The following is a 13,964-nucleotide window of genomic DNA, read 5'->3' on the forward strand; positions in this document are numbered from 1 at the left end:
CCTCTGCACCCCTTCCCTATCTCTGTCACCTCCACCAGCCCCTACACCCCCTCCCTATCTCTGTCACCTCCTCCAGCCCCCTACACCCCCTCCCTATCTCTGTCACCTCCTCCAATTCCCTACACCCCCTCCTTATCTCTGTCACCTCCTTCAGTCCCGTATACAACCTCCCTATCTCCGTCACCTCCTCCAGATGAGCAAGAATATCTTCTCTCGGAGGGGAGGGAGTCTGTGGAATTCTTTACCACAGACGGTTTCAAGGGTGGGTCAGTGATTGCATATGTTCAAGGCTGAGACCAAGAGATTTTTTAATCAGGAAGGGAATCGAGTTGGGGGAAAGAGGTAGGGAAGTGGGCTTTGAAGATCATTGGATCAGCCACGATCCCATTGATTGGTGGGTCAGGCTCGATTGGCCAAATGGCTCCCATCTTGCGGTCTGCCCTCTGAAGCGGGCACAGTGTGCAAAGACACAGCGAGCGCTCGTGTCATCTCCTCGAGGGGCAGCGAGGTTTGGCCGTGGCGAAAGGGAGCCTTGCCCAGCCGGCTTCTGTCTGATGTGGAAGGCAGGTTTTTTAAGAATGCGGCTGTGGTAGTTTTATCTCTAACAAGGTCTTGTGCTTACAGCCCCGTGTTGCCACGATGACAGCGAATAGACCGACGAGCAGAGCGGCTCAGGTATGGCTGTATCCTCCCACCTCACCCCGACCACCACAGACGGGTTCAAGGCCCACACGTACACTTTAAACATGTTCTGAGGAGAATGCGTTGAAACATGGGGTGGGGAGGACGCTGGATGATTGCCTGAGGAAGGAAGCAATTGAACAACAAGTTGATGGGGCAATGTGGGAGGAGGGTGATGTGGAGCTAAGATACAAGGGTCAGTTCTGGTGAGACATAAGAAAGAGGCCCTTCGGCCCATTGTGTCTGTGTCAGTCAACAAACATTGGTCTATACTAATCCCATTTTTCAACACTTGCCCCATATTCCATAGCACTTCAAGTGCTCATCTTAATGCTTCTTAAATCTCTTGAGTGTCCTGGTCTCTATCTCCCTTTCAGGCAATGAGTTCTACTTACCTATCACCCTCCCCTATCCTCTGGATAATTTTTTTTTCTTCAGATCCCCTCTATACCTCCCCCTGTTTACGTTGAAACTGTGGTCCCTGGTTATTAAGCTCTCTACTTCAGGGGAGGAGACGTTTATCCCTATCTATGCTGCCCATGTCCCTCAAAACAGGGACAGCACAGAGTTAGATGCAGAGTAAAGCCTCTTCCATATTGTCCTCCATCAAACACTCCCAGGACAGACACAGCACAGGGTTAAGTACAGAGTAAAGCTCCCTCTACATCCTTCCAAGGTAGATGGTGACATCTGAATTCAATTTAAAAAAAAACCTGGAAGAGAAAGCTAATCTGTGGGGCCCTCGTGTGGCACAGTAGTAGTGTCCTTATCCCCGAATGGAGAGGACCAGGTTCAAGTCCCACCTGCTCCACAGCGCTGAAGAGGTTGGTTAGAAAAATAAGTTAAATTTTTTTTAAAAATCTGTGAGGCCCTATTGTGGCACAGTGGTGATGTCCCTATCTGTGGACAGAGAGACCTGGGTTCAAATCCTCATTGATCCAGTGGTGTCTAATAAACATTTCTGAACAGGTCGATTGGAAAATATAAGAAAAATATTGGCCAACGTGTAAGCTCTGTCGAAAATCATTAAAATCCCATCTGGTTCACTAATGTCCTTAAGGGAAGGAAATCTGTCATCCTTACGTGGTCTGACCCACACGCGACTCCAGACACTCAGGCAAGTGGCGAACTGCCCTCCAGGCACTTAGGGATGGGCAATAAATGTTGGCTCAATCAGCTTCACCCACATCCCACGAACCAGTAAAACATTTGACTAAGTGTGACGTCAAGCAGCCCAAGCAAAACTGGAATCAATAGGATTTGGGGTAAAATCTGCACTGGTTGGAGTCATATCTGAAAAGAAGGAAGATGGTTGCATTTGTTGGAGGTCAGTCATCTCAGCTCCAGGGGTTCCTCAGGGGAGTGTCCTAGTCCCAACCACCTTCAGCTGCTTCATCAATGACCTTCCCTCCATCGTAAGATCTTGACGCATTCAGTGGTGTCACCATCACTGAATTCCCCCGCTATCAACATCCTGTTCTGGTCACCGTTAATCAGAAACTGAACTGAACCTGCCATATAAATACGCTGCAGTAGAATGAGATCAGTCAGGCAGCACGTGGAGGAATGTAACAAAATTGACATCCTTTCCTGAAGGTTACCCTTTGTCTACCTTTTTAAACAGAAGGTAAATGTCTCTTGACACTGTCCTCCATCAAACAGTCTTAGCGCAGGGTTGGATACAGAGTAAAGCTGCCTCTACACTGTCCCCCCCCATCAAACACTCCTAGGACAGGGACAGCACAGGGTGAGATTCAGAGCAAAGCTCTCTCTACAGGGACAGGACAGGGTTCGATACAGAGTAAAGCTCTCTGTACAGGAACAGACAGGGTTAGATGCAGAGTAAAGCTCACTCTACACTGCCCCCATTAAACACTCCCAGGACAGGGACAGCATAGGGTTAAGTACAGACTAAAGCTACCTCTACACTGTCCTCCATTGAACACTCCCAGAACAGGGACAGCACAGAGTTAGATGCAGAGTAAAGCTCCCTGTACACTGTCCCCCATCAAACACTCGTAGGGACAGGGACAACACGGGGTTAGATACAGAGTTAAACTGCCTCTACACTGTCTCCCCCGCCTTCAAACACTCCCACAACAGGGACAGCACAGGGTTAGAAACAGAGTAAAGCTCCCTCTATACTGTCCCCCCATCAAATACTCCCAGGACAGGGACAGCACGGGGTTAGATACAGAGCAAAACCCCAATTCTCATCACCCGCTCCACTTTAGTCAAGACCAATGTCTAGAGGAGTCTACCATGTGCAAATCTCATCCCCACTAGTGTTTGTACATGAGGCCTGAAGACTTTTGGAGGGTGAAGAGGGTGGCTACAGCACCACCATTGGTGAAAGAGTATAATTACAGTGTGACATGTTTACATAGGAAATCTCTGTTGACTGTAGAATACCACAACAGTAAACCATAGCTTGCAGAGAGAGGGTTGGACTCCTCATACCCGGCTGTTACTGATTGGTTGGCTTTTCCCTGCCCCTCATCCTTTCAGTCTAACATCATCTGGAGGGTCAGAATGCTTCCCCTGGTGAACTCGACCTCCCAGGTTCTGCTGACCACCTACTCTGACGTCAAGAGGACTAACTGGCTGACCTCTACACTCTGCAGTGCGGTGGAGACCAGTGCAAGAATGGCAACAGGACTGGCAGCGAGGAGAGCCAAGCCATTCCTCGACCTTTTTGAGTCCCAACGTGAGTTTCAGGGCACAGAATGGGGTTTTGAATGGTGTCCTCAAATATTGCCACTCCCTCTGCATCTCTGCCTCGGGGGGGATATAACCTCAGTGGGTCGGTGCTGAGGGAGTGCTGCACTGTCAGAGGATCTGCGCTGAGGGAGCAGGCAATGTTGGAAGGTCAGTACTGAGGGAGTGGGCACTGTCGGAGGGTCAGCACTGAGGGAATGTGCACTGTCGGAGGGTCAGTGCTGAGGGAGCGGGCACTGTCAGAGGATCAGCGCTGAGGGAGCAGGCAATGTTGGAAGGTCAGTACTGAGGGAGTGGGCACTGTCGGAGGGTCAGCACTGAGTAAGTGTGCACTGTTTGGAGGGTCAATGCTGAGGGAGTGTGCACTGTCAGAGGGTTAGTGCTGAGGGAGTGAGCACTGTCGGAGGGTCAGTGCTGAGGGAGCGGGCACTGTCAGAGGATCAGCGCTGAGGGAGTAGGCAATGTTGGAAGGTCAGTACTGTGGGAGCGGGCACTGTTGGAGGGTCAGCACTGAGGGGGCGGGCACTGTTGGAGGGTCAGTGCTGAGGGAGGGGGCACTGTCGGAGGGTCAGTGCTGAGGGAGCGGGCACTGTCGGAGGATCAGTGCTGAGGGAGCAGGCACTCAGAGGGTCAGTGCTGAGGGAGTGTGCACTGTCAGAGGGTCAGTACTGATGGAGAGGGCACTGTTGGAGGGTCAGCACTGAGGGGGCGGGCACTGTCGGAGGGTCAGTGCTGAGGGAGCGGGCACAGTCAGAGGGTCAGTGTTGAGGGAGCGGGCACTGTCGGAGGGTCAGTGCTGAGGGAGCGGGCACAGTCAGAGGGTTAGTGCCTGAGGGAGCAGGCACTGTCGGAGGGACGGTATGCCATTGTTAGCCTCTGTGCAACATTCCTTCTGTTCAGACACAAACAGTACAGCGATCCCTCAGCACTGACCCTCCAACAATCAGTGATCCTTCAGCACCGATCCTCCTTCAATCAGCTATCCCTCAGCACTGACCCTCCAACAATCAGCGATCCTTCAGCACTGACCCTCCAACAATCAGTGATCACTCAGCACTTACCCTCCAACAATCAGCGATCCCTCAGCAATGACCCTCCAACAATCAGCGATCCCTCAGCACTGACCCTCCAACAATCAGCGATCCTTCAGCACTGACCCTCCAACAATCAGCGATCCCTCAGCACTGACCCTCCAACAATCAGCTATCCCTCAGCACTTATCCTCCAACAATCAGCAATCCTTCAGCACCGATCCTTCATCAATCAGCGATCCTTCAGCACTGACCCTCCAACAATCAGCGATCCTTCAGCACCGATCCTTCATCAGTGATCCCTCAGCACTGATCCTCCATCAATCAGCTATCCCTCAGCACTGACCCTCCAACAATCAGCGATCCTTCAGCACCGATCCTTCATCAATCAGCGATCCCTCAGCACTTACCCTCCAACAATCAGCGATCCTTCAGCACTGACCCTCCAACAATCAGTGATCCCTCAGCACTGACCCTCCAACAATCAGCGATCCCTCAGCACTTACCCTCTAACAATCAGCTATCCCTTAGCACTTACCCTCCAACAATCAGCGATCCCTCAGCACTGATCCTCCAACAATCAGCTATCCCTCAGCACTAATCCTCCAACAATCAGCTATCCCTCAGCACTGATCCTCCAACAATCATCTATCCCTCAGCACCGATCCTCCAACAATCAGTGATCCCTCAGCACTTCCCCTTCAACAATCAGCTATCCCTCAGCACTGATCCTCCAACAATCAGTGATCCCTCAGCACTTAACCTCCAACAATCAGCGATCCCTCAGCACTTCCCCTTCAACAATCAGCTATCCCTCAGCACTGATCCTCCAACAATCAGTGATCCCTCAGCACTTACCCTTCAACAATCAGCTATCCCTCAGCACTGACCCTCCAACAATCAGTGATCCCTCAGCACTGACCCTCCAACAATCAGTGATCCCTCAGGACTTACCTTCCAACAATCAGCTATCCCTCAGCACTGACCCTCCAATAATCAGCTATCCCTCAGCACTGACCCTCCAACAATCAGTGATCCCTCAGCACTGACCCTCCAACAATCAGTGACCCCTCAGCACTGACCCTCCAACAATCAGTTATCCCTCAGCAATGACCCTCCAACAATCAGCGATCCCTCAGCAATGACCCTCCAACAATCAGCCATTCCTCAGCACTTACCCTCCAACAATCAGCGATCCCTCAGCACTGATCCTCCAACAATCAGCGATCCCTCAGCACTGACCCTCCAACAATCAGCGATCCCTCAGCACTGATCCTCCAACAATCAGCGATCCCTCAGCGCTGACCCTCCAACAATCAGCGATCCTTCAGCACTGATCCTCCATCAATCAGCTATCCCTCAGCACATACCCTCCAACAATCAGCGATCCTTCAGCACCGATCCTCCATCAATCAGCGATCCCTCAGCACGTACCCTCCAACAATCAGCGATCCCTCAGCACTTACCCTCCAACAATCTGCGATCCCTCAGCACTGATCCCCCAACAATCAGCGATCCCTCAGCACTTACCCTCCAACAGTCAGCGATCCCTCAGCGCTGACCCTCCATCAATCAACGATCCCTCAGCGCTGACCCTCCAACAATCAGCGATCCTTCAGCACTGATCCTCCATCAATCAGCGATCCCTCAGCACGTACCCTCCAACAATCAGCGATCCCTCAGCACTTACCCTCCATCAATCAACGATCCCTCAGCGCTGACCCTCCAACAATCAGCGATCCTTCAGCACTGATCCTCCAACAATCAGCGATCCTTCAGCACTGATCCTCCAACAATCAGCGATCCCTCAGCACTTACCCTCCAACAATCAACGATCCCTCAGCACTGATCCCCCAACAATCAGCGATCCCTCAGCACTGATCCTCCATCAATCAGCGATCCCTCAGCACTGATCCTCCAACAATCAGCCATTCCTCAGCATTTTCCCTCCAACAATCAACGATCCCTCAGCGCTGTCCCTCCAACAATCAGCGATCCCTCAACACTGGGTAAAAACAATGACTGCAGATGCTGGAAACCAGATTCTGGATCAGTGGTTCTGGAAGAGCACAACAGCTCAGGCAGCATTCGAGGAGCAGTAAAATCGACGTTTTGGGCAAAAGCCCTTCATGAGTCAGTGCTGACACTCCCACAATCAGCGATCCCTCAGTGTTGACCCTCCAACAATCAGCAATTCCTCACCACTGACCCTCCAACAATCAGAGTTCCCTCAGCACTGATCCTCCAACAATCAGTGATCCCTTAACACTGACCCCCATCAATCAGCGATCCCTCAGCACTCACCCTCCAACAATCAGCGATCCCTCAGCAGTCACCCTCCAACAATCAGCGATCCCTCAGCACTCACCCTCCAACAATCAGAGTTCCCTCAGCGCTGACCCTCCATCAATCAACGATCCCTCAGCACTTACCCTCCAACAATCAGCGATCCCTCAGCAATGACCCTCCAACAATCAGCCATTCCTCAGCACTTACCCTCCAACAATCAGCGATCCCTCAGCACTGATCCTCCAACAACCAGTGTTCCCTCAGCATTTTCCCTCCAACAATCAACGATCCCTCAGCGCTGTCCCTCCAACAATCAGCGATCCCTCAACACTGGGTAAAAACAATGACTGCAGATACTGGAAACCAGATTCTGGATCAGTGGTGCTGGAAGAGCACAGCAGCTCAGGCAGCATCCGAGGATCAGTAAAATCGACGTTTTGGGCAAAAGCCCTTCATGAGTCAGTGCTGACACTCCCACAATCAGCGATCCCTCAGTGCTGACCCTCCAACAATCAGCAATTCCTCACCACTAACCCTCCAACAATCAGAGTTCCCTCAGCACTCACCCTCCAACAATCAGCGATCCCTCAGCACTCACCCTCCAACAATCAGTGTTCCCTCAGCAGTCACCCTCCAACAATCAGCGATCCCTCAGCACTCACCCTCCAACAATCAGTGTTACCTCAGCAGTCACCCTCCAACAATCAGCGATCCCTCAGCACTCACCCTCCAACAATCAGTGATCCCTCAGCGCTGACCCTCTGAGGGCGATGGAACTCACAGTACTCTGCCTCAGAGGGAGAGCGCTAATACTGAACCACAGCTGGCACCTCAAGTGTAGGTCCCTCTGTGCACCTCATCCTCCTTTTGTGAGTGAATAAATTTCTCAAGACTGTGTCAAGCAACAGTTAACCGTATTAACCCAGTTTTAATCTACAAAGGCAGTAAACAAACTTCAAACTGTGCCAGGGACACAATCACCTCCATTGAGATGAACAATCACATGTAACGAGAGCTTGTGGCTGGAAATTTTTCACGACCCCAAGTGTCTTTAAACAGCTCATTAATCCGTCTCATTCGTTTACACCCGATTACAGAACAGTACATTCAAGTCGTCCAGGCAATTGGGATTTGGCTGAAAGAAGGAGTTCAGTCAGCAGTATGGTGTTTACAGGACAAAAACATTTGAGCACCCTGTGTGCCTCGTGGATGAACGACAAACTCAGTCCTTCGATCCTACCCCACCGTTTAATATGTTCATTTTGTCAAATTATTCTTGCATGCGTCTGAATTAACCCTTCATTGTTCTTCGATTCCCTCACTGATTAAAAAAAAATCAGTCTCAGCCTTGAATATCTTTAATGACCTAGTCTCAATAGCCCTGTGCAGTAATGAATATTCACTCCCCCGGAGAGAAGACATTCCCCCTCATCCCTGTCATCAGTAAGGAGACCCGTTACTCTGAGATGATGCTCCTCTAAGTCCTGGGCTCTCCTTCACAAGGGGAAACAATATCTCCTCCGTTGAGTCCTCTAAGAATCTTGTATGTTTCTATCAGTTTGCCTTTCATTCTTCCAAACTCCAATGAGTACAGGCCCATGCTGCTCAACTTTTCCTCATCGGACAGTCCCTCCATCCCTGGGATCAGACGAACAAACCTTCTCTGGACTGCCTCCAGTCTACCCTTCCTTAGAGACGGGGCCCCAAACCTCTTCAGAGTATTCCAGCTGCAGTCTGACTAATGTCTTTTACAGTCTTAGCAAAACTTACTCATATCTGTTCCCCATTCCTTTGGAAATAAAAAGTGCATTTATCTTCCCTATTATCTGCTGAACTTGGATGTGATTGATGGATGAGGAGTCCCAAACCCCTCTCTTCCGCGGCTTTCCGCAGTCTTTCTCCATTAAATGAATATCCAGCTCCCCTGTTCTTCCCGCCGAAGTCTATCATTTTTCCACATTATATAGGCAGCTCCAAAGGCGTCATTTTAAGGTGAGAGAAGAAATATTTAAGATGGAACCTGAGGGGCAACTTTTTCACACACAGAGGTTAGTGTGTGTGTGCGCAATGAACTGCCAGAGGCAGTGGTAGGTGCAGGTACAGTCCCAATGTTTAAAAGACATTTGGACAGGTACATGGATAGGAAAGGTCTGGAGGAATATGGACCATGTGCAGGCAGGGATAATTGGTCAGCATGATGTGTGGGACCGAAGGGTCTGCTTCCATGCTGTCTATGTAGCTATGACTGGATTCCGCATGCTAAACTCATGTCTTTGGCAAATGAGAGAGAGAGAGACGGGAAGACCACGAGTGTGCGTCAGAGAAACTCTATTGATTTGGTGCAATTCCTTGCAATGCCAAAATCAGCCAAAGAATGCATCTATCTTGCATTGAAGACAGATGCTTGTCTTCTTTCTTCGTTCGGGTTTAAGGGTAGAGAAAATTCATCCTGACCGCAGAACTGCTGAAAGCCATGGAATCGCTAAGTGGTGGAACATCTAGGTCACTGGACTTGATACTGGGACAGGAGGAGACTATTCAGCCTCTGCAGCCTGTTCAACAGAGGACCTGCATCTTAACCCCATCTAACCAACCTAAACACCCGCCCCTGAACCCAAGAAGATAATCTACCTCTCCCCGCCTTGTGATTCCCTGTTGTTACCCCATCCCTTCCCAACACTTCCCCAAATATTTTTTGAGGCCCACTCTCTTGTAAAAGATTCAATCTCTGCTGTTGGATGGAGAGCAACATTTTGAGGTGGTGAGGGTGGGGGGAGATGAATGGGTCTCGCCACGATCCCTTGGGCGAAGCCCCAAAAACGAACCCAAAGCAATGTGCGCGGTTATCCCGTTGCTGTGCGTGGGATCCTGCTGTGCGTGCAGAATGGCCGTCCACTTTGTCCGGGCATCTGTGAGTTCTTCAGTCGTCTTAAACCCTTCAACAAGATGGCCCATTAATCCACAACAGGACAATACATGACCAGTGTGTGTGTGAGAGAGAGAGACCTGTCTTCAGATTGCAGTCTCGCTTGGGTGTTGGGAAGCATTCAGCCCCCTCGAGCCTGCTCCGCCATTTAATGCTATCATGGCTGACCATCCAACTCAGTTCCCCCCCCCCCCCCCCCCGACCCCCACCCTGCTTTCTCCCCTTTATAACCAAATCCAATTCCTGAAGAACATTCAATGTTTCGGCCCCAACCACTTTCTGTAACAGAGAATCCCACAGGTTTCCCCGCTGTCTGGGTGAAGACATTCCTCCCCGTTCTCAATACTACCCCGTTTCCTTTATACTGTGACCCTCGGTTCTGGACTTCCCCTGGTCATTCGGAACATCCTTCCCGTGTTCACCTTGTCCAGTCCTGTTCGATTTCTGAGATACCCCCTCATTCTCCTATACTCCAGCGAACGTTGTCCTCACCGATCCAGTCTCTCTTCATACATCACTCCTGCCGTCCTGAGAAACCCTAATGCATTCCCTCTGTAGCTATATGCATGTTTAGCAACTTGACCTCCATACCCCCTTCTGTGGTAGCGACTTCCACAGGCTCGCCAGTCTCTGGGTGAAAACGTTCTCTGGATCTCAGGCAGGATTCTTAAGGGAGGAAGTGAGATTAGAGTCGAGAGTGTGGTGCTGGAAAGGCACAGCAGGCCATCCAAGGAGCCGGAGAATCGACATTTTGGCCATAAGCCCTTCTTCAGGAACTGAAACTCAATTCTCCTGCTCCTCCGATGCTGCCTGACCTGCTGTGTTTTTCCAGCACCACACTCTCGACCTAGGATTCTTCAGGGGCTTGGCAGAATCAATGCTGAGAGAATGTTTTCCCCCTCCTGGGAGAGTCTAGGACCAGAGAGCACAGTGTCAGAGCAAGGGGCAACCAATTTAAGACCAAGATAAAGGGGGAGTTTCTTCTCTGAGGTTTGAGTGTCTTTGGAAGACCTATCCTAGAGAATTCTGAGGAGGCCATGCCCTAGTGGTATTATCAGTGGACTGTTAATCCAGAGACCCAGGTAGGGTTCAGAAAAGATTTACAAGGATGTTGCCAGGGTTGGAGGGTTTGAGCTATAGGGAGAAGCTCAACAGACTGGGGCTGTTTTCCCTGGAGCGTTGGAGGCTGAGGGGTGACCTTATAGAGGTTTATAAAATCATGGGGGGCGTGGATAGGGTAAATAGACAAAGTCTCTTCCCTGGGGAGGGGGAGTCCAGAACTAAGACAAGGTCTTTTCCCTGGGTTGGGGGGAGTCCAGAATTAGAGGGCATAGGTTTAGGGTGAGAGGGGAAAGATATAAAAGTGAGCTAAGAGGCAACTTTTTCACACAGAGGGTGGTACATGCTTGGAATGGACTGCCAGAGGAAGTGGTGGAGGCTGGTACAATGACATTTAAAAGGGATCTGGATGAGTATCTGAATAGGAAGGGTTTAGAGGGATATGGATTAAGTGCTGGCAAATGGGACTAGATTAGGTTAGGATATCTGGTCAGCATGAATGAGTTGGATCGAAGGGTCTGTTCCCATGTTGTACACCTCTATGACTCTCATGTTCTGGGGGACCTGGATTCAAATTCATTCACTGCAGGTGAATTCAATGGGGTAAAAAAAAAATCTCAGGTGTAATAATGACCATGAATCCATTGTCGATTGAACCCATCTGGTTCACTAATGCCCTTTAGGGAAGGAAACCGCCAACGTGACTCCAGGCTCACAGCCGACATTTGAGATGGGCAATAAATGCTTGTCTAGTGTGAGTGAATAAGCAAGGAAGAGTCATTGTGTATATTTAAGGCTGCGTTATATAGATTCTGTAGGGTTGTCATGTGGGTGGGCAGGGGAGGGGGGACAGTCAAGTGACTATGAGGAGTGTCAGATCAGCCATGGTCCATCCCAAGTGAATTTGCATGGCACCCTTTCCCCGGGGTCATCTCTCCCTCCTGAATCCTGGCGCCCTAATTTAGGAAAAGGGGTTTAGGATTATTTTATGCTCGCTATTGACTGCTTGCTCCATCCTGATAGTTGCGACGGTCAATACCTTTGCCTCGAAAAGACTGGACAAGTTGGAGGAGGAGTTCCCAATCCTGCAGCTATCGATAGACGAGGTACGTGGAACAGTGCCCTTTCTTTGAAATTTCCATCTCATGTCCGTCCTTTTCCTCCCTCCAACTAACGCAACCAGCACAGTGGGGGGGGAACTGGATGACTTTACAACAGAGGAACCCTGGCCGGTTTCCCATCCCATTCCCTCGTTCCATGGCGCCAGAGCACTGAAGTCATTCACACTACGCTCTGCTGTCCAGAGGGCACGGATTGGCATCCGAATTGCACCAGTATGCCCGCCTCTATTCAAGGATGGGTTTACGACTGGACCCATCAGAAAACCCTAATGGGGTATGACTCTGATCCAGCAGGAGTTACTCTAATCCAGTGGGAATTGCTCTCATCCAGCGGGAACGGCTCTCATCCAGTGGGAATGAGTAACATCCAGCGAGAAAGATTCACATCTAGCGGGAATGACTCTAATCTAGTGGGACTTGCTGTCATCCAATGGGAATATTTAATTAGTGGGCATGATCCTCATCACCTGGGAAGACTGTCATCCGGTGGGAATGATTCTAATCCAGCAGGAATGACATACATCCAGCGGGAATGACTCTAATCCAGTGGGAATTACTCTCAACCAATGGGAAAAATTGTACTTAGTGGGAATGATCCTCATCATCTAGTGGGAATGATTGTAGATTAGATTCCCTACAATGTGGGAACAGGCCCTTCGGCCCAACAAGTCCACACCGACCCTCCGAAGGGTAACCCACCCAGACCCATTCCCCTACACCTAACACTACGGGCAATTTGTCATGGTCAATTCACCTAACCTGCACATCTTTGGATCATGGGAGGAAACCCACGCAGACCCGGGGGGAATGTGCAAACTCGACACAGACAGTTGCCCGAGGTGGGAATTGAACCCGGATCCCTGGGGCTGTGAGGCAGCAGTGCTAACCACTGAGCCACCGTGCTGCCCCAATGGGAATGGCTCTCATCCACTAGGGAACACTGTACTGCAGCGGGAAAGACTGTAATGTAATGGGAATGATTCTCATCCACTGTGAATAACTCTAATCCAGTGGGAATGACTCGAATTCAATATGAATTACTCTCATCCAATGACAAATACAGTCATCCAGTGGGAATAACCTGCATCCACTGGGAAAGAATGTAATCCAGTGGGAATGGCTCTCATCAAATGAGTACGACTGCATCCAGTGGGAATAACTCTAACCTAGTGGAAATGATTCAAATCCAGCGGGAAAGACCATAATTTAGTGGGAATGACTTTAACCTAATGGGCTGCACTCTAAACCAGCAGGCATTCCCAGGCAAGAAGTAGATATCCAGTCCTACTGAGGGGAAAGGGGATGTAGTCCAGGCGGAAGGGTTTCCAAGGGATCTGACCAGACAGTGGACAGTAGTGAGTGCCAGTCAGTGGTACCCATTCTGGCCCTCGGTGAGGAGTGAGGGGAGACAGTGTGCAACTGAGACCCTCTCTCGCCTCATCCTCAACCCCTACCCTGTCTCCTTTGGCCACCAGGTGACCTTCCACCTCAGGGAGTCCTGGACGCTGACCCTGGACCACGCGCAGGAGCGCCTGAGTGAAGAGACGGAGAGGCTGAGGGCAAGGAGTGGTGCCCTGGTGGAGGAGACGCGGATGGTCATGGCGGGTCAAGCCGCGGCCTTCCTGACCACCAGAGTGGGCCAACTGATGGTTGCCAGTGGAGACAGCTGGGTGCGGCTAATGGAGGAGACACTGGACCGGTACCTACCGGACTACGAGGACAACTGCGGTGAGTGGCTACCCTGACCCTTCTCAATGCATTCACGTAGCGCCCCCCCGCAACCCCGCCACTACCCCACGCTGTCAAGGAAACACCTTCGGCATTTTAGTGGGAGATGCAACCAGACACAGTCTGACCTCAAGCCAGACATTGAGGTCAGAGGCTCAGCTTACCCCAGCAACAAGACAGCAAGACGACTGCATTCGCACAGCTCAGTCCGAAGCGCCCCTCGTCAATGTTTATGGTACTGTGCTGTCATCCTCTAGACACACTCGCTATCTCTGTCACCTCCTCCAACCCCTACACCCTCTCCCTATCTCCGTCACACCCTCCAGCGCCTTTCACCCTCTCCTTATCTGTCACCCCTTCCCTATCTCTGTCACCCCCTCCAGCGCCCTACACCCCCTCCCTATCTCTGTC

The 13,964-nt window shown here is 50.7% G+C and overlaps 1 protein-coding gene across 1 annotated transcript; it reads left to right on the top strand.

Moving 5' to 3' along the window:
- The first annotated feature begins 86 nt into the window (after positions 1–86).
- LOC122547942 (perilipin-5-like) lies at positions 87–13,935 on the top strand. Its single transcript, XM_043686502.1, has 4 exons — positions 87–675; positions 3,190–3,388; positions 11,728–11,810; positions 13,301–13,935. Exons 1-4 carry the CDS (start codon positions 640–642, stop codon positions 13,568–13,570), a joined length of 588 nt encoding a protein of 195 aa, XP_043542437.1. The 5' UTR covers positions 87–639; the 3' UTR covers positions 13,571–13,935.
- Positions 13,936–13,964: the final 29 nt, after the last annotated feature.

Source organism: Chiloscyllium plagiosum, unplaced genomic scaffold (assembly GCF_004010195.1).
Source record: "Chiloscyllium plagiosum isolate BGI_BamShark_2017 unplaced genomic scaffold, ASM401019v2 scaf_4058, whole genome shotgun sequence".
In the NCBI taxonomy this organism is placed as follows: Eukaryota; Metazoa; Chordata; class Chondrichthyes; order Orectolobiformes; family Hemiscylliidae; genus Chiloscyllium; species Chiloscyllium plagiosum.